General features: G+C 35.2%; 2 protein-coding genes across 2 annotated transcripts in view; one reads left to right on the top strand and one right to left on the bottom strand.

The window, feature by feature from the left end:
• Positions 1-4513, top strand: part of LOC306882910 (amyloid beta precursor protein binding family B member 2-like) — a 41006-nt gene extending 36493 nt beyond the window's left edge. The window contains exon 14 of the mRNA XM_079437907.1: positions 2229-4513. Within this exon, the coding sequence (XP_079294033.1) occupies positions 2229-2384 (156 nt within the window). The 3' untranslated portion in view covers positions 2385-4513. The remainder of the gene's footprint in view (positions 1-2228) is intronic.
• Positions 4514-4520: 7 nt separating this feature from the next.
• LOC306882911 (putative methyltransferase NSUN7) overlaps positions 4521-25622 on the bottom strand; it is a 47339-nt gene continuing 26237 nt past the window's right edge. The window contains exons 10-13 of the mRNA XM_079437908.1: positions 16589-16709; positions 12227-12362; positions 5344-5638; positions 4521-5065 (exon numbers count right to left, since the gene is read on the bottom strand). Of these exons, the coding sequence (XP_079294034.1) occupies positions 4698-5065; positions 5344-5638; positions 12227-12362; positions 16589-16709 (920 nt within the window). The 3' untranslated portion in view covers positions 4521-4697. The remainder of the gene's footprint in view (positions 5066-5343; positions 5639-12226; positions 12363-16588; positions 16710-25622) is intronic.

The raw sequence follows: 25622 nt of genomic DNA, 5'->3' as shown, positions 1-25622 counted from the left end.
ATCCTAACTTTACCATAGTTACCAAACAGATAAGATTTTAATTTCAGTTAGGACCACATTTAGGACAAAAGCTATTACAGAATAGCATTTCCTAAGTGCGTTATCTTAACTACAGAAACCTCCTAACTTGACAACTTTAGCACAACCCCACAGCTGTCCTAACTTCTAAATTATTTCAAAGCTAACGGAAAAAACGCTTACAACTGTGCTGTCCGACAATGGTATTACATTTATTAATAGTTGAAAATGAAGAATGAAGATGTTTAATGGTAGAGAGTCTCTTGGAGGACCCTGAAGATGTGTTATATTTTGATGACAAACACTTATAAGTAATTACAGAGTGGTGCACAACATATTACAGTTAGCACAGGAACTGCAACCAGCATTATAGAGACCAACAAAAGTGTCACGGAGCATCACTGGTTGTAGTGCAAGTGACTAATGCCTTACGTTTTAAGCAAAAGGCGATTTTCAAAGTGAAGTAGCTTCTATTATTTAGTTTCCCTCATCAGCAGCAGTGTTGGTTGCTTGGTAACAGACCTGAGAGTGGATTGTCCAGCTTGATGATGCCATTTAAGATTTCCTAACTATATATAAGATACTATTTTGTAAGATAGGATAAGAATCCCAAATCAAGTTAAGATTTGCTTCTGTAATATGAATTTGCGAAAAATCCTAATTTAACATATATCTTAAATTAAGACCTAAGATAAGACACTTTCTGTAATACGCCCCCAGGAACACATATTTGCATTTTTAACTTAAATATAATTTGGCACATATGTAAAATCATTCATGAAATTGTTTTGAAAACAAGTTTTCAGTTTCTTGAGGGACAGCAAAATGTAGAGCTCAAACATTTCTCACGGGAATGAATGCAACGTTTCTTGAGCTCATGCAAATATTAGCTTACAAATGTTTTGTGAGTGAATGTAAAGTTTGAGGCAGTGCACTTGTATTGAGAGCAATTGCATAGGTTTGGAGAGCAAACAATTGGTTTACAAAGGTTTTGTGCAAACAAGGTTTGAGTAAATGCAAACATTGTGAGCTAAAAGTTTTTGGGTAACAATTAAATTAAGTGAAAACTAGCATTTTGAATGAACTAAAGTTCTGTGAGCGAAAGCAAATTTTTTGAGACTGCATGCAAAATCAGACATTTTTGTGAGGGAATGCAAACTTTCATAAGCATACACCGTTTCAAGTTTCTCAAAGGGAATATTTTGAGAGTTGACAAATTTTGTGACGCAGACAAAGATCGAGGAAATAAGTTTTAGAGCAAATATTTTTGCAAGTGAACCAGTTTTTCCAGTTTGAACTAAGTTTCTTGAGGGAATGCAAACATCATGTAAGCTAACAGTGTTTGGCAAACTCAAACATTTTGAGTCGAGTTTTATGAGTGAACTAAATTTCTTGAGGGAATAACAATTTCTCCTGAGAAGTTGAGAATGAATGCAAAGTTTCTCAAAGAAACGCACGTTTTGTAAGCAAACAGTTTCTCGAAGGAATGCAAACTTTCATAAAGTTTCTAGTTTTAAAGATTCTCAAGGGAACATTTTTGCAAACGCAAAAACTCTTGAGGGAACAATGTTTGCTAGCAAATGTAAAGTTTGAGTAAATGCAAACATTGTGTGAGCAAACAGCTCACAGTTTTTGACTAATGCAAAATTTAAATGAACAAACATTTTAAGAGTTAGCAAAAAGAAACATGCAAAAGTTTAAGATCAAATGCAGTTTTACAAACTAGCAGTTTCTTGAGGGAACACAATTTTTGCAATTGAATGCAAAAGCATTGCAAATATTTCTTAGTTCACAATGTTTGCCTTTGCTTAAGAAATTTTGCGCTAGCCAAAAACTGTTAGCCAAAAGCTTTGTTTGCTTGAAAATTTTTGCATTCCATCAAGCTCTCAAAACTTGTTTACGCACAAACATTAACTCACAAAATATCAATATTTTTAAACTTTGCATTCACAACTTTGTTCCTTCAAGAAGTTTTGCGTTTGCTCACAAAACATTCACTCAAGAAACACAACTTTTGTGTTTAAGTCAAGCATTTTGCATCCTTGTTTGCTCACAAACTATAGCATTTTTATTAGTTTTTACAAGCTGAAAGATAAGTTAATTTCCGTTTGGAGTGACAGCATGCCACAGATTCTGTACATAGTGTTAGATTGCATTAAAGTGCATCATTCTTTAGTCGTTTAAGGGTTAAATCTGTGTTTCTTCTCTAGTTGCGGTATCAGAAGTGTCTGGGGAAGTCTGGCTCCTTGACTCCGCCCCCTACCGACTCAGTCACCTGCCGCGTAACGTCCAGCGTCAAGCGCGGCGTCCAATCAATTATAGACACTCTGAAAAAGAAGCCCGTCCCCGAGGTTCCCCACCAATGACGGAGCAGAACAGCTGTGATGGACAGCAGGTGTGTGTGTGTGTGTGTGTGTGTATTTACTGATGCAAACGAGAAGAGAAACACAGGCCAACATAACAAATAAAGAGGAGGAGTGAGATGAATGAGATGTCGTCTGCGCGTAACTGCGCTGAATGAAGCATGCGTCTGCCTTACACTAACACATTCTCACTGAAGTATTTTGAGGGCGTCAGTGTTCATGTGGCACTGATCCAGTCACGTTCAGATCAATGCAAGTCTTCACACGCGTGACCTGGATTCAGTGCGTCTCATTTCAAACCACACACGCTCGGGAAATTGGATCCTTTGAAAATGTATCTTTCCCCAAGAAATTTAGAGTGAATTTTCCGCTTTTGGAAAGTGTGTAAAATGTCAGAGACTCATGGCCTGGCTGATCTATCATCTTTCATCATGATGTTCAGTGGGAATATTGTCTGTCTGTAACATCTGCTCAGTCTGATACTGTAATGAAGAGCGGAACGGGGATTTTCTGATCACACAAACACTCCTTTAGTTAAACATTACGGCCTGAAAGAGTCTCTGCGCAAGTACACAAACACAGACGTGAACGCTTGTGCTGCTTCTGTACAAACTCAACATGATCCTGTGGTGAAGAAAGAAAAAAAAAACATGTTAAAATGACATTAAACCAGATGTTTTTGTTCAGATGTCCAGCTAAAAGATGCCAAAGTTAGTCCGTTTGTTTTTTTTTGCTTGTTTAAATGAAACCATTTATTGAACCTTTAGACAATATATATATATATAAAAAAAGTGTTTAATTTCCTCCATCAGGCTTTTATGGCTCATATAGTCTGATATAGTGAGAAAATGGAAAAAACAGCTCAGTTTTATTAAGAAAATCAAACTGAGCAAAAATATGAATTTGCTGCAGATGATATTTATTTGATGATATTCTGATACTTGTAATGTCAATCAATGAGATCTTTATCACAGTGCAGGAGATACTGATATAAATATTAGTGATCGCTGCAATAATATGTCTCAGTGAGATTGAAATGATACAAACATATAATGCAATGCTGATTGAGAGATGAAGAAATAAACGCTCCTCAGAAGATGTGAGATGAAGATCATTCCTCCGCTGAGGAACAGTGAAAGTAAAGCTTCTGGAAACAAACGCTCCTCAAAAGATCCTGATGATCAGATTTGAGACTAAAAAATGATTGATGGAGAATCAAATAAAGCTGAGCTGCTTCAGTCCAGAAAGTGTTCATCTGGAGATATAACTGCAGATATTCTGACGTTTACTTGATAAAATCAGTCGAGATTTGACAGAAAAAGTACACATAAAGCAGCAGCTGAAGCTGGACGTTTGTACAATTACACTAAAAGAGCTTTTACTGGTAAAAACAATAAATAAAAATTATATATATATATATTCAACATTGTAAAATGTGGTCGAAATACATTGATTTAATGCTAAATGTTGGTAAAAAAAAAAAAAAAAAAAGTTAACAAAATACATATAAATTAACATTAAATTTTACTTGATGTTGAAACCGCTTCACAATATCAATGTTGATTTAACCTTGATCATTCCCATCGAATAGCTGGTTGGACCCACTTCAATGTTTTAAAGTGAGAAAACCCTCTTATTTTGGTGCCCTTTTGGAGTGTAACATCCACTTTCATAACTGCATCAATTTTTAAATGGTAAAATAAAGTTCCATGCTTTTTTTTTTCATTAAGAAATCCCACATTGTGAAAGTAACCTTAAATCTCAACCCCATCTAAAAACCATTTCTCCACCGTGACTCCTTAAGAAACTAGAGAATGTTGATTTGCACTAATGCCGGTCACAACGCTCTTTTGTAGCAGAGCTGAAGATGCAAACATACTTGCATTGCATTATGAACAGTGGAACGCAGTGATGCATGAACAGAGCTTGCTTTGCTAAGAGATGTTGCGTACTTGCGTAGAGTGTTTCAGACGCTCACACACGAGGAAGCCCGGCTAAAGAATAAGCTTCAGATATCAAACAAACACAGGAATGTTATTTCTCACAGAATGGTGTTTTAAACCAGATCCACCACTAAAGACACTCATTTTTACACCATATTAATGTATCATGTTGTGGAAATAAATGACATCAAAACAAAAGTGTCTCAGCGTGTTTTATTTGCATGTAAACTCAAGTGACATTGGAAAATATGCATGTTTTGATGGCAGTGACACTCAAGTTTAGTAATAATGAGTTAGTTGGGCTCTTATACAGATATATCTGGGATTAAGTCTTCAATATTAAGAAAGAGAGTGAAAGAATGACTAATGCGTGTCAGAGCCACGGCCGCAGATGATTCAGTCTGAACGGCGTTTGGGTTCGAGGGAGCGCTGGTGTCGAGTTACGCAAATGCAGGTTTGTGTGGGCGGGGCTTGGTCGGGCAGGAAGGGTGTGGCTCCACCTCTGAGGAAGAGGACCGTCGCTTGGCAACAGAACAGGAGGAAACGTGACGGTCGTCGGCCGAAGCACTTCCTGTCGGCCTTTGAGAGGCGGGGAGGAGTGATCATCATTGGTGGAAACCACAGCCGTGGCTAAACGAGTCAAAGTTTTACGGTACGAACTGGACAAAGGGGCGGGGCTGGGGGCGGAGCCTGTCCTGGAGAAACCGCTCTGAGAGGGACGTTGAGATCTAGAGGGTTTATCTGCGGAGATACAGAAGTAAACAGAACTTTGGTTAGTTTTCCTCAGTAGTTTACTCTGAAAAAATGTTAGGATTACACTGTGTCCTAACTACACACGATAAAAGGTCTCTTTTCCATGTTAATCAGAGGTTTTGTCCTAACCAGCTTTGATGGCGACACACGAAATGTCCCAAATTGCTCGTCACTGGAATCGTCACGTCGCGTGTTGTTAGGACACTGTGTTAACAATTAAATCAAGCTAAATCTAATGTTATGTGTATTTGTTAAATTGCAGTAACCGTAGTGTGCTGGACTCCGAGGCGACTGAGTTCTGCTGTTCTGACGACTCAATGTCGGCTCTGAGCTGCTTCCTTTCATCTCACGGTTCAAAAATTCCGCCACACGTGATTGGTTGCTCTGTGTGGCACGTGGGCGTGTCTTCACAGAGCACTTTTGATTGGCAGGTGCTCTGCGGGACCGTCGGCCCCGGCTTTCTTTCTTGATTGGCTGGTTCAGCTGGAGGCCGTCTAACAGGCCTTTGGCCGCTGCACGAGCGAGCACTTCCTGTGGCGTTTCTATCACTTCTGGTTCAGGCTGCGCAGGAGATAAACAAAAAAACAAACAAAAGAAAGGCTGAAGTGTATTTGAAACACTGTGTTGTATATGTTCTGAGGAGTCTTTAGATAAATACATCTGACAAAAGCATAACATATAAAAACCTGTTGAACTAAGGGGAACTTCTGCACTATATTTTAAAAATATATTTTAGAGCTATAGTTATAACTTTATATATTACACACACACACACAGTGTGTGAATTAAGGCTGGTCACCCCAGAATGGAGGTTAAACAGGAGAGAAGCAGAATAATGCCACATCTGATCCATAAATCACATGCACACAAACAGTCTCGTCTTTCTACCTCAAATAAATCATTTCAGTGGAAAATCATACAGCATTACAAGGAACAGATGAAAACAGCAGCGTGTGTTTCTGTCTCTCAACTACTGGAAAACAAAGAAAAAAAAAAAAAAGCCAAAAGATAATATTAATAATAATAATAATAATAATAATAATACATACGACAAATAAAAAAAGGTCAAAATAGTAAAAAAACGTAAAAAAAAAAAGTTTGAAAATTTTTCTCCCCTGAAATACGAGCTAAAATTTTTGTATAACTTTAAAATGCATAAAAATAAATGGGCAAACGCATAAAATATCTGAAATTGTGAATCAGCTGAACTGTGGTGAAATGCTTCCCAAAATACTTTTGTACTGTATTTTTTAGAATTACTGTAAAAATTTAACAATTTATACCAAAGGCCAAATGATGGATGATGAGAACAAAAAAAAACAAAAAAAAAAAACAAAAAGACAATAGTAAAATATTTTAACTTTAATTTTTATTTCCCTGAAATATTTTTAGAGCTAAATCTCTGTATATTTAAAAAAAGCACCCAACTATATTAAACTTTTAAAAATTTTCAGGAAAAAAAAATAAAATAAAAATCTCATAAATTAGGTCTTGTCTTTGTGAAGCATGTTGGATCTGTGTGAGTGTGTTTCTTCCAGGGTCACTGCTGTCTCAGCACCACACACACACTCTTACAGTGAATAATTCAGCTTGTGAGTGTGTGTGTGTGTTTGAGGACGTGAGGTTTTGCCCTGTTGATGCTAACACATGCAGACATGAGGGCTGAATTATTCAATACGTCCTGCCCTCTTCCTCCTCATCACACATTTACTGCCCGTCCTGTGGTTCTGATGCGGCTCCGGCCCCAGATTACGCTCATTATGATTGTCCTTTAGCTGAACACGAGGTCACACACTGAAACGGACTCTCATGATCAGAAACAGAGCTTTCTTTGGTCTGAACGCAGCTGAAGACTTTATTAGTCCCAGGTGTGACTGTACTGATGCATCGTAAAAGCGTGTGTTACGGGAGGAGGGTAATATTCCCACACACGTCTAATAGCCTTTTTATGAGACCTTTTTAAGCGAATGACAATGATCTTTATTAGTGGCTTTTATTGGTCCTAGCAGGAAGGATATGGAGCTTGATGATGTTTTCCTGACTGTCAGCGCAGAATAAATATGACGGATCGCAGTAATCTAACTCGTCGTATATGAATGGTATGCATCACGTCGTTTGCTGGAGTTTAACTTTGATCCAGCAGGAGGCTGATGGAGTCTTTTCTCTCTTTCAGTCTCTCTGCTGGGTTATTTTTAGCTGCAGATGAAAGCAAAGGGAGGGAAAGACGGGATTCCTCAACAGACACAGCAGGATTAGTCAATGAGAACACGGACATGAGAAACAAAGAGCGTCTCCATCAAACCCCAGAGAAACTCCTCCCAGCATGCTTTGAGCATACACTAGCAAAAACAACATCTCGCACACAAATAATCATCCTTAAAGAACCGTATCCGTTCCAGCTCACAGACCCGCTCTCTCAGATTATATTATTAATTTTAATGATTATACACTAGCACACACATAGAAAAATATACAGAAATCTGGCTCAAATGTCGTTGTCCAATCTATACAGACTGTGTCTGTTCCCCGAATAGCGAGGTCAAAATATAAATTTAATGCAGGATCTAGAAAAAATCTGATCGTGATTAAACCAGAAAAACGCAAAATAAATGAACAAAAACAATTAAATTTTTTATGGCCAGGGCCATATACAGATTTACTCTCAGATCTACTAGTTAATGTTGATAAAGTGCTAATTGTCGGAGATTTTAACATTCATGTTGATAATACAAATGATGCGTTAGGACTTGCGTTTACTGACCTAATAAACTCTTTTGGAGTCAAGCAAAACGTCACCGGGCCCACTCATCGTTTTAATCATACGCTAGATTTAATTATATCACATGGAATTGATCTTACTGATATAGATATCGTACCTCAAAGTGATGATGTTACTGATCATTTCCTTGTATCGTGCATGCTGCGTATTACTGATATTAGTTATATGGCTCCGCGTTATCGTCCGGGCAGAACTATTGTTCCAGCCTCCAAAGACAGATTCACAAATAACCTGCCTGATTTATCTCAACTGCTCTGTGTACCCATAAATACACATGAACTAGACGAAATGACTAGCAACATGGGCACTATCTTCTCTAATACATTAGAAGCTGTTGCCCCCCTCAACTCATAGATAACTAAAACAATCCAAGGTTCTTATTTAGCACAGTGCCTAGATTAACAAATAAACAGACACCGCCCGATCTAAATATTCCCTCACAGTTTAATAGTAATGACTTTATGAATTTTTTACTGATAAAATAGATAACATCAGAAATACAATATCAAATGTAGAATCTACTGCGTCTAGTATTTCAGCTTCATTCATCGCACCCAAAGAAAAACTGCAGTGCTTTACAACTATAGGACAGGAAGAGCTAAATAAACTTATCAGTGCATCTAAACCAACAACATGTTTATTAGATCCTGTACCCACTAAACTACTGAAAGAGTTGTTACCTGTAGCAGAAGAACCGCTTCTCAATATTATTAACTCATCGTTATCTTTAGGCCACATCCCAAAACCATTCAAGCTGGCGGTTATTAAGCCTCTTATTAAGAAACCACAACTAGATTCTAATGAACTGGCAAATTACAGACCCATTTCAAATCTACCGTTTGTGTCTAACATTTAAGAAAAAGTTGTGTCTGCTCAATTGTGCTCCTTCTTGCAAAAAAATTATCATCTCTATGAAGAATTTCAGTCAGGTTTCAGGCCTCACCATAGCACAGAAACTGCACTTGTTAAAATTACAAATCACTTCTTGCTTCAGATCAAGGCTGCATCTCATTGCTAGCATTACTTGATCTTAGTGCTGCGTTCGACACTATAGACCATGACACACTCATAGATCGATTACAAAACTATACTGGTATTCAAGGGCAGGCTTTAAGATGGTTTAGATCCTACCTGTCCGATCGCTACCACTTTGTTCATTTAAATGGAGAGTCATCACAATTATCACCAGTAAAGTATGGAGTACCACAAGGATCTGTCCTAGGTCCTCTTCTATTTTCAATATACATGTTGCCTCTTGGTAATATTATTAGAAAATACGGGATTAGTTTTCATTGTTATGCTGATGATACTCAACTATATATCTCAACAAGACCAGATGAAACTTCTAAACTAAGCTAATAGATTGTGTAAAAAATTTAAAAGATTGGATGACTAATAATTTCCTCCTATTAAATTCAGATAAGACAGATATTACTTATTGGACCAAAAAAAACAGTACACACAATCTCTTGGATTACAATTTGCAACTAGACGGATGCACTGTTACGTCCTCTAAAGTCAAAAATCTGGGTGTTATATTAGACAGCAACTTGTCCTTTGAAAATCATATTTCCCATGTTACAAAAACAGCATTCTTCCATCTTAGAAACATTGCCAAGCTTCGAAGCATGCTACCTGTTTCTGATGCAGAAAAGCTAGTTCATGCATTCATGACCTCTAGACTGGACTATTGTAATGCACTGCTAGCTGGTTGTCCTGCATCTTCAATAAACAAGCTACAGATAGTCCAAAATGCAGCGGCTAGAGTTCTTACCAGGTCAAGAAAACATGATCATATTACCCCAATTTTACAGTCTCTGCACTGGCTACCTATTCAGTTCTGTATCATTTACAAATTATTAGTACTTGCCTATAAGGCCCTAAATGGTTTAGCACCTGCGTATCTAACTTGTCTTCTACCACGCTACAATCCAACCCGCTCTCTAAGGTCGCAAAACTCTGGACTTTTGGTAGTACCTAGGATATCAAAGTCCACTAAAGGAGGTAGAGCTTTTTCACATTTGGCTCCCAAACTCTGGAATAGCCTTTCTGATAACGTTCGGGGTTCAGATACACTCTCTCTGTTTAAATCTAGATTAAAGACACATCTCTTTAGCCAAGCATTCACATAATGCATCTTATAATCTTGCAGTTATATCTGATCAAATGTACATTATTATTATTATTCTTTAGCTTGGGTTGAACAAATAATTTTTGGTTAGATGGAACAGCAGCTACGCTAATTATGTCTCTATTTGTTTCTCTGTTGATTAACATCCCGTGGTAACTAGGATTTACAGAAACTTCAGTCTGGATCCAACCCTTAAAATGATCTGAGATGACCGAACACCTGAGGAAAGATAATTCCAACCACTCAGAGGACTTCGGAGGATGCCAATGCTCAGACAACATACAGAATTACCAAATTTTGACATAAGTTAAACATATTAAGGTTCTGCAATATATAAATATATTGTGGACCCATTTGTGTGTTGTTTTTGAGGTTTGTGTTTGGATTATTGTCCAGTTAGAAGGTCCAAACATGGCCCATTATTAGATTTCTAATAGTCAGTCACTTATTGATTTATCTGTTGGTATTTGATAGAATCCATGATGTCATGTGTCTAAACAAAATGTCCAGGAACTCCAGCAGAAATATAGGCCCACAACATCAAAAATACAGCAGTATATTTCATTGTACACATGGAGTACGTTTTATCCCTGTGTTCACCAAACCCATCTTGAGTGTTTGCTGCTAAAAAGCTCATTTTTTAGTTTAATCTGACCATAGAATTCAGTCCCATTTGAAGTTCCAGTCGTGTCTGATAACTGAATATGCTGGAGTTTGTTTTTGGATGAGCTAGGAGAATTTTTCTCGAAACCCTCCCAAACAGCATGTAGGGATGTAGGTGCTATTTGACCTTTTTCTTTTTTTTTTTTTAAGGTTTTCTGACCCCGAGACTCAACTATTTTATACAATTCTCCAGCTGTGGTCCTTGGAGAGTCTTTAGCCACTCAAACTCTTCTTCTCACCATGCATTAGGACGATATACACTGTAAAAAAATAAAAATTGAGCCAACTTAAAATGTTAAGGCAACCAGCTTCAGCAGATTGAGTTCTCTCAACTTATTTTTGTAGGAGATTCAACTTTGTTGTATAAACTTAAAACAGGAAGTTGAGAAAACTAAAAAAAATATTCTGAAGCTGGTTGCCATAACATTTTAAGTTGGCTCAATTTTTTTTTATATAATTTTATTTTTTTACAGTGACGCACGTCCTCTTCCAGGCAGTTTCGTAACATTTTATGTTGATTGGAAATTCTTAATTATTGCCCTGATGGTGGAAATGGGGATTTTCACTCCTCTAGCTCTATTCTTAAAGCCACTTCACTAATTTGTGAAGCTCAATTCCCTTTTGCTGCACATCAGAAATATATTTTGGTTTTTCTCATTGTGATGGATGATTAAGGGAATTTGGGCTTTGTTTTCCCTCCTATTTATATTTCTGTGAAACAGGAAGCCATGGCTGGATAATTTCATGTTCATAATCACACTGGAGTGGTCAAAATTGTGAATATGAATGTGAATATACTTCAGATATATTTTACTAATATGAATTTCTAGGGGTGCCAATAATTGTGTCCAACGTGCATTTGAGAAAAATATTTCATAATGATACCCCCCCTTATAATGATAATGATTCTTATCCAACCATTTCATATATTTTATGCATTTGTCAGATGCTTTTACATAGAGTGAGTGTATATGTATGTATGTGTGTGTGTGTTGATTTGATAGTGTCTAAACACATCAATAGTAATTGTCTAGTAACCACAAACAGCTCGATCAGAAATAATAACCGTTTCCTCTCATTACAGAGCTATTTGCTATAATGCACAGTGTATGACCAGATCTTTTCAATGGGCCTGACCTTTTATCTTCTTTACTCATTACATTCTTCCACACCACACAATGAATTAAACATGCAACGATGAGATGTGACAGCAGTGTAACATACGACTGTCTGAAACGTCGCTGCATACTGCATAATTATTTTTTAAATGCAGCATATAGTATACTACATAGTATGCAAGTATCCCATTCTGACAAATATTTCTTTCAATTTAACCACATTTCAAGTTCTTTCAAACACACAAATGAGGGTAAAACATATGTAATTTGTTTTTAAATGCTGAACTAATGATTTCTTTTGAGTTTCTGATCAGATGATCCACGTCAAGTCACACTGAGTTTATTCTCATTTATGTTATTCTCAACTCTCACTTTGTGTAAATACTTGAGTATTTGGTTTTGGGCCGTTAGGAGGGTCAGTAACTGTTTTTGGAAATGATAATGCTGATGTTCAGTACCTCTCGTGTGAGCAGAGCTACAAAACAGCCATTACTATGATCTGATGCTTCCAGTCTGAAGAATCTGGCCTTCATCTCCTCTGATCCCTCATCATCTTCAGTGATAGAGTCCTGCAGGAGACTCGGAGAACTCAACCTGACACACACACACACACACACACACACACACACACACACACACACATTTGCTTATGTTATGGCTGCCACTGTGGTCAGTCAAGCAGGTTATAATAAAACAAAAGAAAAACAAAAAACATTACTTCATTTTTTACCTCCTTCCTATGAAATTCAAAACCACATTGATTTTGAACCAGGAGTGTCAGTCCACTCATTTGTCCTCCTCTTAAGATCATTATGTTAGACTGTATCCAATGGTATAATATATTAAATAAATATGCTATTATGGACACAATAATCGACTGTTTTTGCTCTATTCTGCCAGTGAAAATAAATCCACAGACACAGCACAACTTTTGCTGGTGTAAACAGTTGTGAATGATTCTGCATTAAACGAATCAGGTAAGCCAAATCATCCTTTTGAGAAAGAAAATTGCATACTTCAATACTATATAGACAGCAAAAAAGATGTGAACTAAGTAGTATGTCTAAATGCCTGAAGTGTTCATAAAATTCTGAAGTGTGGATCTGATGAACACTTTACAGCTTTGTGACCCTGGACCACAAAACCAATCATAAGGGTACATTTAAAAAAAAAAAAAAAAAAGATTTATACATCTGAAAGCTGAATAAATAATCTTTCCATTGATGTATGGTTTGTTATGATCGGACAATATTTAGCTGAGATACAACTATTTGAAAATCTGGAATCTGAGGGAGCAAAAAAATCGAAATATTGAGAAAATCTCCTTTAAAAGTTGTTCAAATGAAGTTCTTAGCAATGCATATTACTAATCAAATTACGTTTTAATATTTATGGTAGGAAACTTACAAAATGTCTTCATGAAACATGATCTTTACTTAATATCCTAATGATTTTTGGCATAAAAGAAAAAGATAATTTTGATCTATACAGTGTATTTTTGGCTATTGCTACAAATATACCCCAGCGACTTAAGACTGGTTTTGTGCTCCAGGGTCACATTTGTGAAAGGCAGTGAAGCGATGCAACTGATTCTGGAGGGTCACAACAATGACAACATGATAAATGAAGTATACACACACACACTACATTCATACTTTATAGAACATACTTGAACAGTCAGGCAGTAATTATATTTTCAGAAGCACGGATTCAGAGAGCAAGCGATTTCAGACACAGCCAATCACCTGCATCGCTCCTCAATGAATCAGCCGTTTGAGCGAATTGGTTGAGTGAATGACTCAATGACTCACTTAAGACAGTGGCTTGTTTCATATTTAGAGTATAAGTTATTTTTTCAAACATTTAATTTCTTTATTCAGTATGTTTTATATATATAAACAGTGTTATGTAATCTCTAAGATGGATTAAACCATGCAAGTAAACCTAAATGCCACTTCAGATGCCATTTCTGCAGGGAAAACTAGATTTAGCTGATACTGAGTTTAGCCCTATAGAGTCTTACTAGTCTAATTGCATTTACGGAATAAAATTTACATGAAAGGAAATACATTTAAAGAGGTTCAAAAAGTTGCCCTTATTAAAAGGAGGCAAATATTTCCCCTTAAAAAAAGAAGTTATTGTCTTTCATGGCTTACAGGTCTGGGATTGAATTTATTTATTTATCCTGGCTTCACTGAATTCTGCACGGTGTCATTTTGTCCTAATAAAATGGTAGATATTTCTCTCTGTAAAGTGTGTAACACCAGAATCTGTGTGAACTGCTATTTTCATCTGAACACTCAATGCAGCACTGAGACTAAGAGTGAACTAGAAAGAGACCAGAGACATTTATCCTCTGCTCACAATCACTCATTTATCTGACACTGGGAACTATGAGTGCAGCTTGACTCCTTTCTGTCCTCCTCCAACAGGGCTGCACAATTAAATCAAAATATATTAAAAATCACGATATGGCCTAGTGCAGTTATTACACTAAATAAATTAAAATGCACAGTGAATGTGCATTTTGCTTTCATACTCAAACACACACACAACTCACTTTACTGCCTGTCTGTGCTGCAGTCTGCTTTTAATGCACTGAAAATACTAAGCAAATCATATTCATTTTAACAATATTCAGTTTCTTTTAGACCGAGATTTACTTCATTTGCAAGTTGCTTTGGATAAAACTGTTTGCTAAATAATTAAACATACGTAATCAAAGCAGATTTCTAATGAGAAGTCGATGAAAACTGGTGCCAACTACACAAGAAAATGTGGAGCTCTTTCTTCAGTTTTCACCAAAATAAAGACCGGAAGTTTTAAGCAATGCAATGTGAAAAAAAAAAGAGGTGGTATTACATCTGTAATATTACAAAACAAAATAACTACATTTTAATGAAAAATAAAAATAAAATGTCCACTTTTAACTGCGGCTACAGTGTGAGAGAACTGGATTCTTTTGAGTCAGTGAAAACCAGCTAATCTAACGAATACGCTCAAGGGTAAAAACCCTTCAAGAGTGACTCTCTACTGCAATTTGTGAGCAAAACAGGAGTTAAAACAGATCAGTGCTAGTTTGTAGTTCTTGCTGGACATGAGGTACTTTTTAAACGTAACAGCATGCATTTCTGTTCTTTCTGTCTTTAAGTTAACGGTGATGATTTAGCTCCAAAATCACATCTTGATGTTCCTTTATATAGACAGCTAGAGTCATGGACAGTGTCCAGAATCAAGGCCTTTCCACTGTTTGCAGCTACTGATGATCTAAATACTTCAAAAACTTCTAGCAAATCTGTCTTTCAGCACGATCCACAACAGGGATTTTTCTCAATCTCTAACTTATTAGTAACCATCTAACAAACTCACACAAAATAGACAGACAAAAGGGCTGAAATTACAGATTTATGAGAGCTGATACTGTGTGTGAAGAAGTTCCTTCAACACTCTCTGCGCCTCACTGAACACTGAGCTTTATACTCAGCTGCTCACTGTCAGAGAGGGGCGGGGTTAATTATCACTGCACACAGCTGATTGGTTAATCATGACTAGCTCAATCTATCCAGCCACTTAAACACAAACACAATTTGGGTCATTATTGAAATTTGGTGAAACAAGTCCCTTGACTTATAAATATTCAAGAAACCCCATATTAAGGCATCAGTATTTAGTCGAACCTGTATTTAAATCATTAAAAATGGTTTGATGCTATATTGTTTTGCAGAAAAAATATTTTAATTTGTCAGATGCCTCATAAAAATGCTTTGTCCCTTACACTACTTCCATTATGTTTATTTTTTTATTTATTAAATTACTTCTGTTTCAGAATAAAGCAGTAATTGATCATCAAATCACAAGTCTGCTTTTGGCAGAAGCTGTACAACATGACAAATAACATCATGACACTTACAGATAAAATATTCATCAACTGTTTAAAATTATTTAACTTATATTTATGTATAAAATATACACAATATAATAAAATATTAAATAAATTATATTTATATAAAACTAATGTATATTTATACATAAAATATACATATAATATACATTTTAATTAATTTGTTAATTAATATAAATATATTCATAAATGTAATATATACACTGCAAAAAAATGCTTTTCTTACTTCGATTTTTGTCTTGTTTCCAGCCAAAATATCAAGAAAGATTTTCTAGTAAAAATTATTGTCTTGTTTTCAGAAAAACAAGTCAAAATTAAGTGTTTTTGTAAAGCAAAATAATCTGCCAATGGGGTAAGCAAAATATATATTTTTTTCAGTTTGAAATAAGATTATTTTGCTTACTCCATTGGCAGATAATTTAGTTTGTTCTAAGCAAAAACTCACTTAAATTAGAGTAATTATTTCAAATATTTTTTACTTGTCTAGAAAATCCTTCTTGATTTAAGAATTTTTAGATATTTTGGCTGAAAACAAGACAAAAACATCTAAGTAAAAATATATATTTTTTCAGTGTATACACAATATACAAATTTAACACTATAAAAATTACAAAAAAATTGTTAAAGAATTATTAGTGATTTACTTGATGTTATTGTTATTTCATAGCTTATTAGCACAATGCACTTTCATTAAAGAAGAAAATTATTAGCCATCCTTTTATTTCATTCTAACTAGTAAACTTTAGTAAACTTTTAGTAAACTAGAACAAAAGAAGACCGTTTTAGCCCCGAATGAACCAAATTGAAAAACAATTTGTTTTTAGCATTATTACTCAATTCCCTTTTCTTTTCAAGTACACAGAAAATTGATTTTGTGATCACGAGATAACACCTTTGAGATGTACGTTTACACACACACCTGTAGGGCGGCGCTGTGGAGTCATTCTCCTGTGTTTGTGAGAGGACCGTCTTCAGCACCTCCTCGTTCTCCTCTGGGTGAACAGAACAGGTGGAGTAAAGCACCGCCCGCACCTGAGGAACTACACACACACACATAGACATGAGCAAAACGATTGTTCACACACTGCAGAGAACCATTGCTTTCTGCTCACTGACGGACTACAATTGATTCACGCCGGCCGTTAATTAATGCTGTGTTAACAGGAATCTGCAGGGAGGGACCGCAGCGTGTTCACGCTCGATAACCGCTGATGAACGGATCTCACACACACACACACACACTGGATCAATATGACATAAATCATCACAGAAATTATGAACATCAATACATGGAGGCATGTTCAAATCACTCAGAGCTCTGGATCAACTCTAGTTCACTTGATGTCCACTTTACAGGTTTTTTTCTAGAAAGAGATTTAAATATTGTACGGTTTTTGTTCAATTGAGAGATTTAAATATCGTACGGTTTTTGTTCAATTGAGATATTTAAATGTTGTTTGGTTTTTGTTCAATTGAGAGATTTAAATGTTGTTCGGTTTTTGTTCAATTGAGAGATTTAAATATCGTACGGTTTTTGTTCAATTGAGAGATTTAAATGTTGTTTGGTTTTTGTTCAATTGAGAGATTTAAATATCTTTCGTTTTTTGTTCAATTGAGAGATTTAAATATTGTATGGTTTTTGTTCAATTGAGAGATTTAAATATCGTATGGTTTTTGTTCAATTGAGAGATTTAAATGTCGCTCGGTTTTTGTTCAATTGAGAGATTTAAATATTGTTCGGTTTTTGTTCAATTGAGAGATTTAAATATTGTTCGGTTTTTGTTCAATTGAGAGATTTAAATATGGTACGGTTTTTGTTCAATTGAGAGATTTAAATATCGTATGGTTTTTGTTCAATTGAGATATTTAAATGTTGTTCGGTTTTTGTTCAATTGAGAGATTTAAATGTTGTTCGGTTTTTGTTCAATTGAGAGATTTAAATATCGTATGGTTTTTGTTCAACTGAGAGATTTAAATATTGTTCAGTTTTTGTTCAATTGAGAGATTTAAATGTTGTTTGGTTTTTGTTCAATTGAGAGATTTAAATGTTGTTTGGTTTTTGTTCAATTGAGAGATTTAAATGTTGTTCGGTTTTGGTTCAATTGAGATATTTAAATATCGTATGGTTTTTGTTCAATTGAGAGATTTAAATGTTGTTCGGTTTTTGTTCAATTGAGATATTTAAATATCGTATGGTTTTTGTTCAATTGAGATATTTAAATGTCGTTTGGTTTTTGTTCAATTGAGAGATTTAAATGTTGTTCGGTTTTTGTTCAATTGAGAGATTTAAATATCGTATGGTTTTTGTTCAATTGAGAGATTTAAATGTCGTTCGGTTTTTGTTCAATTGGGAGATTTAAATATCGTAAGGTTTTTGTTCAATTGAGAGATTTAAATGTTGTTCGGTTTTTGTTCAATTGAGATATTTAAATGTTGTTCGGTTTTTGTTCAATTGAGAGATTTAAATATCGTACGGTTTTTGTTCAATTCAGAGATTTAAATATCGTATGGTTTTTGTTCAATTGAGATATTTAAATGTCGTTTGGTTTTTGTTCAATTGAGAGATTTAAATGTTGTTCGGTTTTGGTTCAATTGAGATATTTAAATATCGTACGGTTTTTGTTCAATTCAGAGATTTAAATATCGTATGGTTTTTGTTCAATTGAGATATTTAAATGTCGTTTGGTTTTTGTTCAATTGAGAGATTTAAATGTCGTTCGGTTTTGGTTCAATTGAGATATTTAAATATCGTAAGGTTTTTGTTCAATTGAGAGATTTAAATGTCGTTCGGTTTTGGTTCAATTGAGATATTTAAATATCGTATGGTTTTTGTTCAATTGAGAGATTTAAATGTTGTTCGGTTTTTGTTCAATTGAGATATTTAAATGTTGTTCGGTTTTTGTTCAATTGAGAGATTTAAATATCGTACGGTTTTTGTTCAATTGAGAGATTTAAATGTCGTTTGGTTTTTGTTCAATTGAGAGATTTAAATGTCGTTCGGTTTTGGTTCAATTGAGATATTTAAATATCGTAAGGTTTTTGTTCAATTGAGAGATTTAAATGTTGTTCGGTTTTTGTTCAATTGAGATATTTAAATGTTGTTCGGTTTTTGTTCAATTGAGAGATTTAAATATCGTACGGTTTTTGTTCAATTGAGAGATTTAAATGTTGTTCGGTTTTTGTTCAATTGAGAGATTTAAATGTTGTTCGGTTTTTGTTCAATTGAGAGATTTAAATATCGTATGGTTTTTGTTCAATTGAGAGATTTAAATGTTGTTCGGTTTTTGTTCAATTGAGATATTTAAATGTTGTTCGGTTTTTGTTCAATTGAGAGATTTAAATATCGTACGGTTTTTGTTCAATTGAGAGATTTAAATATCGTATGGTTTTTGTTCAATTGAGATATTTAAATGTTGTTCGGTTTTTGTTCAATTGAGAGATTTAAATGTTCGGTTTTTGTTCAATTGAGATATTTAAATATCGTAAGGCTTTTGTTCAATTGAGAGATTTAAATGTTGTTCGGTTTTTGTTCAATTGAGATATTTAAATATCGTATGGTTTTTGTTCAATTGAGAGATTTAAATGTCGTATGGTTTTTGTTCAATTGAGAGATTTAAATGTCGTTTGGTTTTTGTTCAATTGAGAGATTTAAATGTTCGGTTTTTGTTCAATTGAGATATTTAAATATCGTAAGGTTTTTGTTCAATTGAGAGATTTAAATGTTGTTCGGTTTTTGTTCAATTGAGATATTTAAATATCGTATGGTTTTTGTTCAATTGAGAGATTTAAATGTTCGGTTTTTGTTCAATTGAGATATTTAAATATCGTATGGTTTTTGTTCAATTGAGAGATTTAAATGTTGCTCGGTTTTTGTTCAATTGAGAGATTTAAATATCGTATGGTTTTTGTTCAATTGAGAGATTTAAATGTTGTTCGGTTTTTGTTCAATTGAGATATTTAAATATCGTATGGTTTTTGTTCAATTGAGATATTTAAATATCGTATGGTTTTTGTTCAATTGAGATATTTAAATGTTGTTCGGTTTTTGTTCAATTGAGATATTTAAATGTTGTTCGGTTTTTGTTCAATTGAGAGATTTAAATATCGTATGGTTTTTGTTCAATTGAGAGATTTAAATGTCGTTCGGTTTTTGTTCAATTGAGATATTTAAATGTTGTTCGGTTTTTGTTCAATTGAGATATTTAAATGTTGTTCTGTTTTTGTTCAATTGAGATATTTAAATATCATATGGTTTTTGTTCAATTGAGAGATTTAAATGTTGTTCGGTTTTTGTTCAATTGAGAGACATAAATGTTGTTCGGTTTTTGTTCAATGGAGATATTTAAATGTTGTTCGGTTTTTGTTCAATTGAGAGATTTAAATGTTGTTCGGTTTTTGTTCAATTGAGAGATTTAAATGTTGTTCGGTTTTTGTTCAATTGAGAGATTTAAATGTTGTTCGGTTTTTGTTTAATTGAGAGAGTTAAATGTTGTTCGGTTTTTGTTCAATTGAGAGATTTAAATATCGTATGGTTTTTGTTCAATTGAGAGATTTAAATGTTGTTCGGTTTTTGTTCAATTGAGATATTTAAATATCGTATGGTTTTTGTTCAATTGAGAGATTTAAATGTTGTTCGGTTTTTGTTCAATTGAGATATTTAAATGTTGTTCTGTTTTTGTTCAATTGAGATATTTAAATATCATATGGTTTTTGTTCAATTGAGATATTTAAATGTTGTTCGGTTTTTGTTCAATTGAGAGATTTAAATATCGTACGGTTTTTGTTCAATTGAGAGAATTAAATGTTGTTCGGTTTTTGTTCAATTGAGAGATTTAAATATCGTACGGTTTTTGTTCAATTGAGAGATTTAAATGTTGTTCGGTTTTTGTTCAATTGAGATATTTAAATGTTGTTCGGTTTTTGTTCAATTGAGAGATTTAAATGTTGTTCGGTTTTTGTTCAATTGAGAGATTTAAATGTTGTTTGGTTTTTGTTCAATTGAGAGATTTAAATGTTGTTCGGTTTTTGTTTAATTGAGAGAGTTAAATGTTGTTCGGTTTTTGTTCAGTTGAGATATTTAAATGTTGTTCTGTTTTTGTTCAATTGAGATATTTAAATATCATATGGTTTTTGTTCAATTGAGATATTTAAATGTTGTTCGGTTTTTGTTCAATTGAGATATTTAAATATCGTATGGTTTTTGTTCAATTGAGAGATTTAAATATCGTATGGTTTTTGCTCAATTGAGAGATTTAAATGTTGTTCGGTTTTTGTTCAATTGAGATATTTAAATGTTGTTCGGTTTTTGTTCAATGGAGAGATTTAAATGTTGTTCGGTTTTTGTTCAATTGAGATATTTAAATGTTGTTCGGTTTTTGTTCAATTGAGAGATTTAAATGTCGTTCGGTTTTGGTTCAATTGAGATATTTAAATATCGTATGGTTTTTGTTCAATTGAGAGATTTAAATGTTGTTCGGTTTTTGTTCAATTGAGAGATTTAAATGTTGTTCGGTTTTTGTTCAATTGAGAGATTTAAATGTCGTTCGGTTTTTGTTCAATTGAGAGATTTAAATGTTGTTCGGTTTTTGTTCAATTGAGAGATTTAAATGTTGTTCGGTTTTTGTTCAATTGAGAGACATAAATGTTGTTTGGTTTTTGTTCAATTGAGAGATTTAAATATCGTATGGTTTTTGTTCAATTGAGAGATTTAAATGTTGTTCGGTTTTTGTTCAATTGAGAGATTTAAATGTTGTTCGGTTTTTGTTCAATTGAGAGATTTAAATGTTGTTCGGTTTTTGTTCAATTGAGAGACATAAATGTTGTTCGGTTTTTGTTCAATTGAGAGATTTAAATGTTGTTCGGTTTTTGTTCAATTGAGAGACATAAATGTTGTTTGGTTTTTGTTCAATTGAGAGATTTAAATATCGTATGGTTTTTGTTCAATTGAGAGATTTAAATGTTGTTCGGTTTTTGTTCAATTGAGAGACATAAATGTTGTTCGGTTTTTGTTCAATGGAGAGATTTAAATGTTGTTCGGTTTTTGTTCAATTGAGAGACATAAATGTTGTTCGGTTTTTGTTCAATTGAGAGATTTAAATATCGTATGGTTTTTGTTCAATTGAGAGATTTAAATGTTGTTCGGTTTTTGTTCAATTGAGAGACATAAATGTTGTTCGGTTTTTGTTCAATTGAGAGATTTAAATGTTGTTCTGTTTTTGTTCAATTGAGATATTTAAATATCGTACGGTTTTTGTTCAATTGAGAGATTTAAATGTTGTTCAGTTTTTGTTCATTTGAGAGATTTAAATGTTGTTCTGTTTTTGTTCATTTGAGAGATTTAAATGTTGTTCTGTTTTTGTTCAATTGAGATATTTAAATATCGTACGGTTTTTGTTCAATTGAGAGATTTAAATGTTGTTCAGTTTTTGTTCATTTGAGAGATTTAAATGTTGTTCGGTTTTTGTTCAATTGAGAGATTTAAATGTTGTTCTGTTTTTGTTCAATTGAGATATTTAAATATTGTACGGTTTTTGTTCAATTGAGAGATTTAAATGTTGTTCGGTTTTTGTTCAATTGAGAGATTTAAATGTTGTTCGGTTTTTGTTCAATTGAGAGATTTAAATGTTGTTCGGTTTTTGTTCAATTGAGAGATTTAAATATCGTACAGTTTTTGTTCAATTGAGAGATTTAAATGTTGTTCGTTTTTGTTCAATTGAGATATTTAAATATTGTACGGTTTTTGTTCAATTGAGAGATTTAAATGTTGTTCGGTTTTTGTTCATTTGAGAGATTTAAATATCGTACGGTTTTTGTTCAATTGAGAGATTTAAATATCGTACGTTTTTTGTTGAATTGAGAGATTTAAATGTTGCTCGGTTTTTGTTCAATTGAGAGATTTAAATGTTGTTCGGTTTTTGTTTTAGAAAGAGATTCAAATGTCCTTCAGTGTTTGTTCAACCGAGAGATTTGAATGTTGGTCAGTTTTGTTCCAGAAAGAGATTTAATGTTGTTTGTTTTTTGTTCTAGAAAAGAGATTTAAATGTGGTTCCCTTTTTGTTCTAAAAAGAAATGTATATGTCATTCAGTTTTATTTGATTAAAAATTTAAATGTCGCTTGGTTTTGTTCGAGAAAGATTTAAATGTTGTTCGGTTTTGTTTGTTAAGAGATTTAAATGTTGTTCGGTTTTGTTAAATTCAGAGTTTTTAATGTCACACACATTGGATCAATATGACATAAATTTCTGTAAAATATCACAGAAATTATGAACGTTAATACATGGAGGCATGTTCAAATCACTCAGAGCTCTGGATCAACTCTAGTTCACTTGATGTACACTAGATTCAAGATTCAAGATTCAAGAGTTTTATTTGTCACATACACAATTATACAGAGTATAACCAGCAGTGAAATGTAGGTCAGGTCCGCTCCAAGGACAATGCAATTATAAAGTATACAAATATTAAGAGAAGAAAAGTAGAAAAAAATAAAATAAATAAAATAAAATAAAAGAATAAAATAAAAAGATAGATAAAAAATATAAATATAAATATAAATGTGCAGGTCAGTATGTTGTTGACTTAAATAGTACTAAGAGGAATGTGCAAAAATAATGTGCAAAAAAGTTGTACAGGGTATATAATAGCAGCAATATGAGGTAGAGAAAAATTATGAATAGCTTATTGATATGGTGATATTTACATGGAGTCAAGTGATGTTATGACACAGAGTTAGAGTTTAGGAGCCTGATGGCCTGGGGGAAGAAGCTCCTCCTAAGTCTCTCAGTTTTTGCCATCAGGCTACGGAAGCGCTTACCAGATGGAAGCAAAGTGAATAATCGGTTACCAGGGTGATTTGAGTCCTTGATTATTTTGACAGCTCTATTTTTGCAGCGTTTGAGGTAGATGTCCTGCAGAGAGGGGAGAGCAGACCCTGAGATGCGCTCAGCTAAGCGCACAACTCTCTGTAGTGCTTTGCAGTCCTGATTGGAGCTGTTTCCATACCACACTGAGATGCACTGAGTCAATACACTTTCTATGGTCCCTGAATAGAAAGTTTTCAGGATTGCTGGTGAGACCCTGAATTTCCTCAGCTGTCGCAGATGGTACAGTCTTTGCCTGGCTTTCTTTACCTGTGTTTGGATGTGTGTAGTCCAAGTCAGGTTCTCGGAGCTGTTTATACCGAGGTACTTGAAGCTGCTCACCCTCTCCACAGGGGTCCCACTGATCATAAGAGGAGTGTAGGGCTGCTGCTGTCTCTTCCTGAAGTCCATGATCAGCTCTTTAGTTTTGCTCACATTCAGAGAGAGACAGTTGTCCTGGCACCATGATGTGAGTCTCTCTACCTCGTCCAAGTATGCGGTCTCATCGTTGTTGGAGATGAGGCCCAGAACCACAGTATCATCAGCGAATTTGACAATAGATGTGGAGCTGTGAGAGGACACGCAGTCATGCGTGTAGAGAGAGTAGAGCAGGGGACTCAGGACACAGCCCTGTGGGGCTCCTATGTTCAGAGTGATGGAGTTTGAGGTGAACTGGCCAACTTTCACCACTTGAGGTCTGCCGGTGAGGAAGTCTTGAATCCAGTCACAGAGTGAGGAGTTTAGGCCGAGGTCTGTGAGTTTAGAAGCCAGCTTGATGGGGACTATAGTGTTGAAAGCTGAGCTATAGTCAATGAATAGCAGCCTTACATAATTTCCATTGTTGCTATCCAAGTGTGTGAGGGAAGAGTGGAGAACGTGAGAAATGGCATCGTCCGTGGATCTGTTTGGGCGATAGGCAAACTGAAGACGGTCCAGAGTATCAGGGATGGAGGAGCAAATGTGGCTCTTTACAAGTCTCTCAAAAACCTTCATGACTATAGATGTGAGGGCAACTGGGCGATAGTCATTCAGGCAAGAGGGTTTATTGTTCTTTGGCACAGGAATAATGATGGATTTTTTGAATGAGGTGGGAACCACGGCGGTAGCAAGGGACTCATTAAAGATAGAAGTGAGCAAACCAGCGAGCTGATCGGCGCAGGACCTCAGAACACGGCCGGTTATCCCATCAGGTCCGGCTGCTTTCCTGACGTTCACTTTCTTTAGCGCCCTCCGAACCTCATCCTCCGACACGGTGATTACAGGATCGTCGCTGCTCTGCCTGTTGCTTCCAGACGCGCTGGTCGGCAGAAACGCGCCGCCGCCGTTGCCATCGAAGCGGCCGTAGAAGATGTTTAACTCGTCGGCCAGCAACGGATCTGCTCTCACCTCCGCGGAGGATTTGTTTCCGAAGTCACAGATGGTCCTCAGTCCCTGCCACATCCGTCGAGAGTCGTTGAGCTGGAAATGAGACTCAATTCTCTCTCTGTATCTGTGTTTGGCGGCTCTTACTGCGCGTCGGAGAGCATAGCACGATGCTTTGTACTCGCTCGCATTCCCAGACAGAAGAGCCTCATTGTAAGCGGCGGTGCGTGTGTTAACCGCGGCACGGATTGATCTGTCCACCCACGGTTTCTGATTGGAGAATGTCCTTATCGTTATTGTTTCTGTAGCTTGCTCGGTTAGCGTGTTTACGAAGCTTAATGCTACATCCGTGAACTCGCTGACATCAGAAGAACTCGCCCGGAACATGTCCCAGTCGACGTCATCAAGCGCCGCCTGCAGCATAGTCTCTGAGTGGGAGGACCAGCGCGTCACTACTCTCTGCACCGGAGGTTCCTGAACGAGCCTTTGTTTGTATCTCGGTGTTAGAAAGATGGCGGCATGGTCCGATTTGCCAAAAGCCGGTAGTGAGCGGGCTTTGTAGGCATCCTTGAACTGAGTGTAGCAATGATCCAGTCTGTTTGGTCCTCTAGTTGGACAGGATACATGTTGATAAAAGTTCGGCATGACCTGCGTGAGGTTGGCTTTGTTAAAGTCCCCCGCGATGATGAAGGCAGCGTCAGGATGTTTGTTAATGTGGCCGCTGAGCACATC

The sequence above is a fragment of the Barbus barbus genome (genome assembly GCF_936440315.1).
Source record: "Barbus barbus genome assembly, chromosome: 17".
Lineage (NCBI taxonomy): Eukaryota > Metazoa > Chordata > Actinopteri > Cypriniformes > Cyprinidae > Barbus > Barbus barbus.
This window is presented reverse-complemented; position numbering and strand designations above follow the sequence as displayed.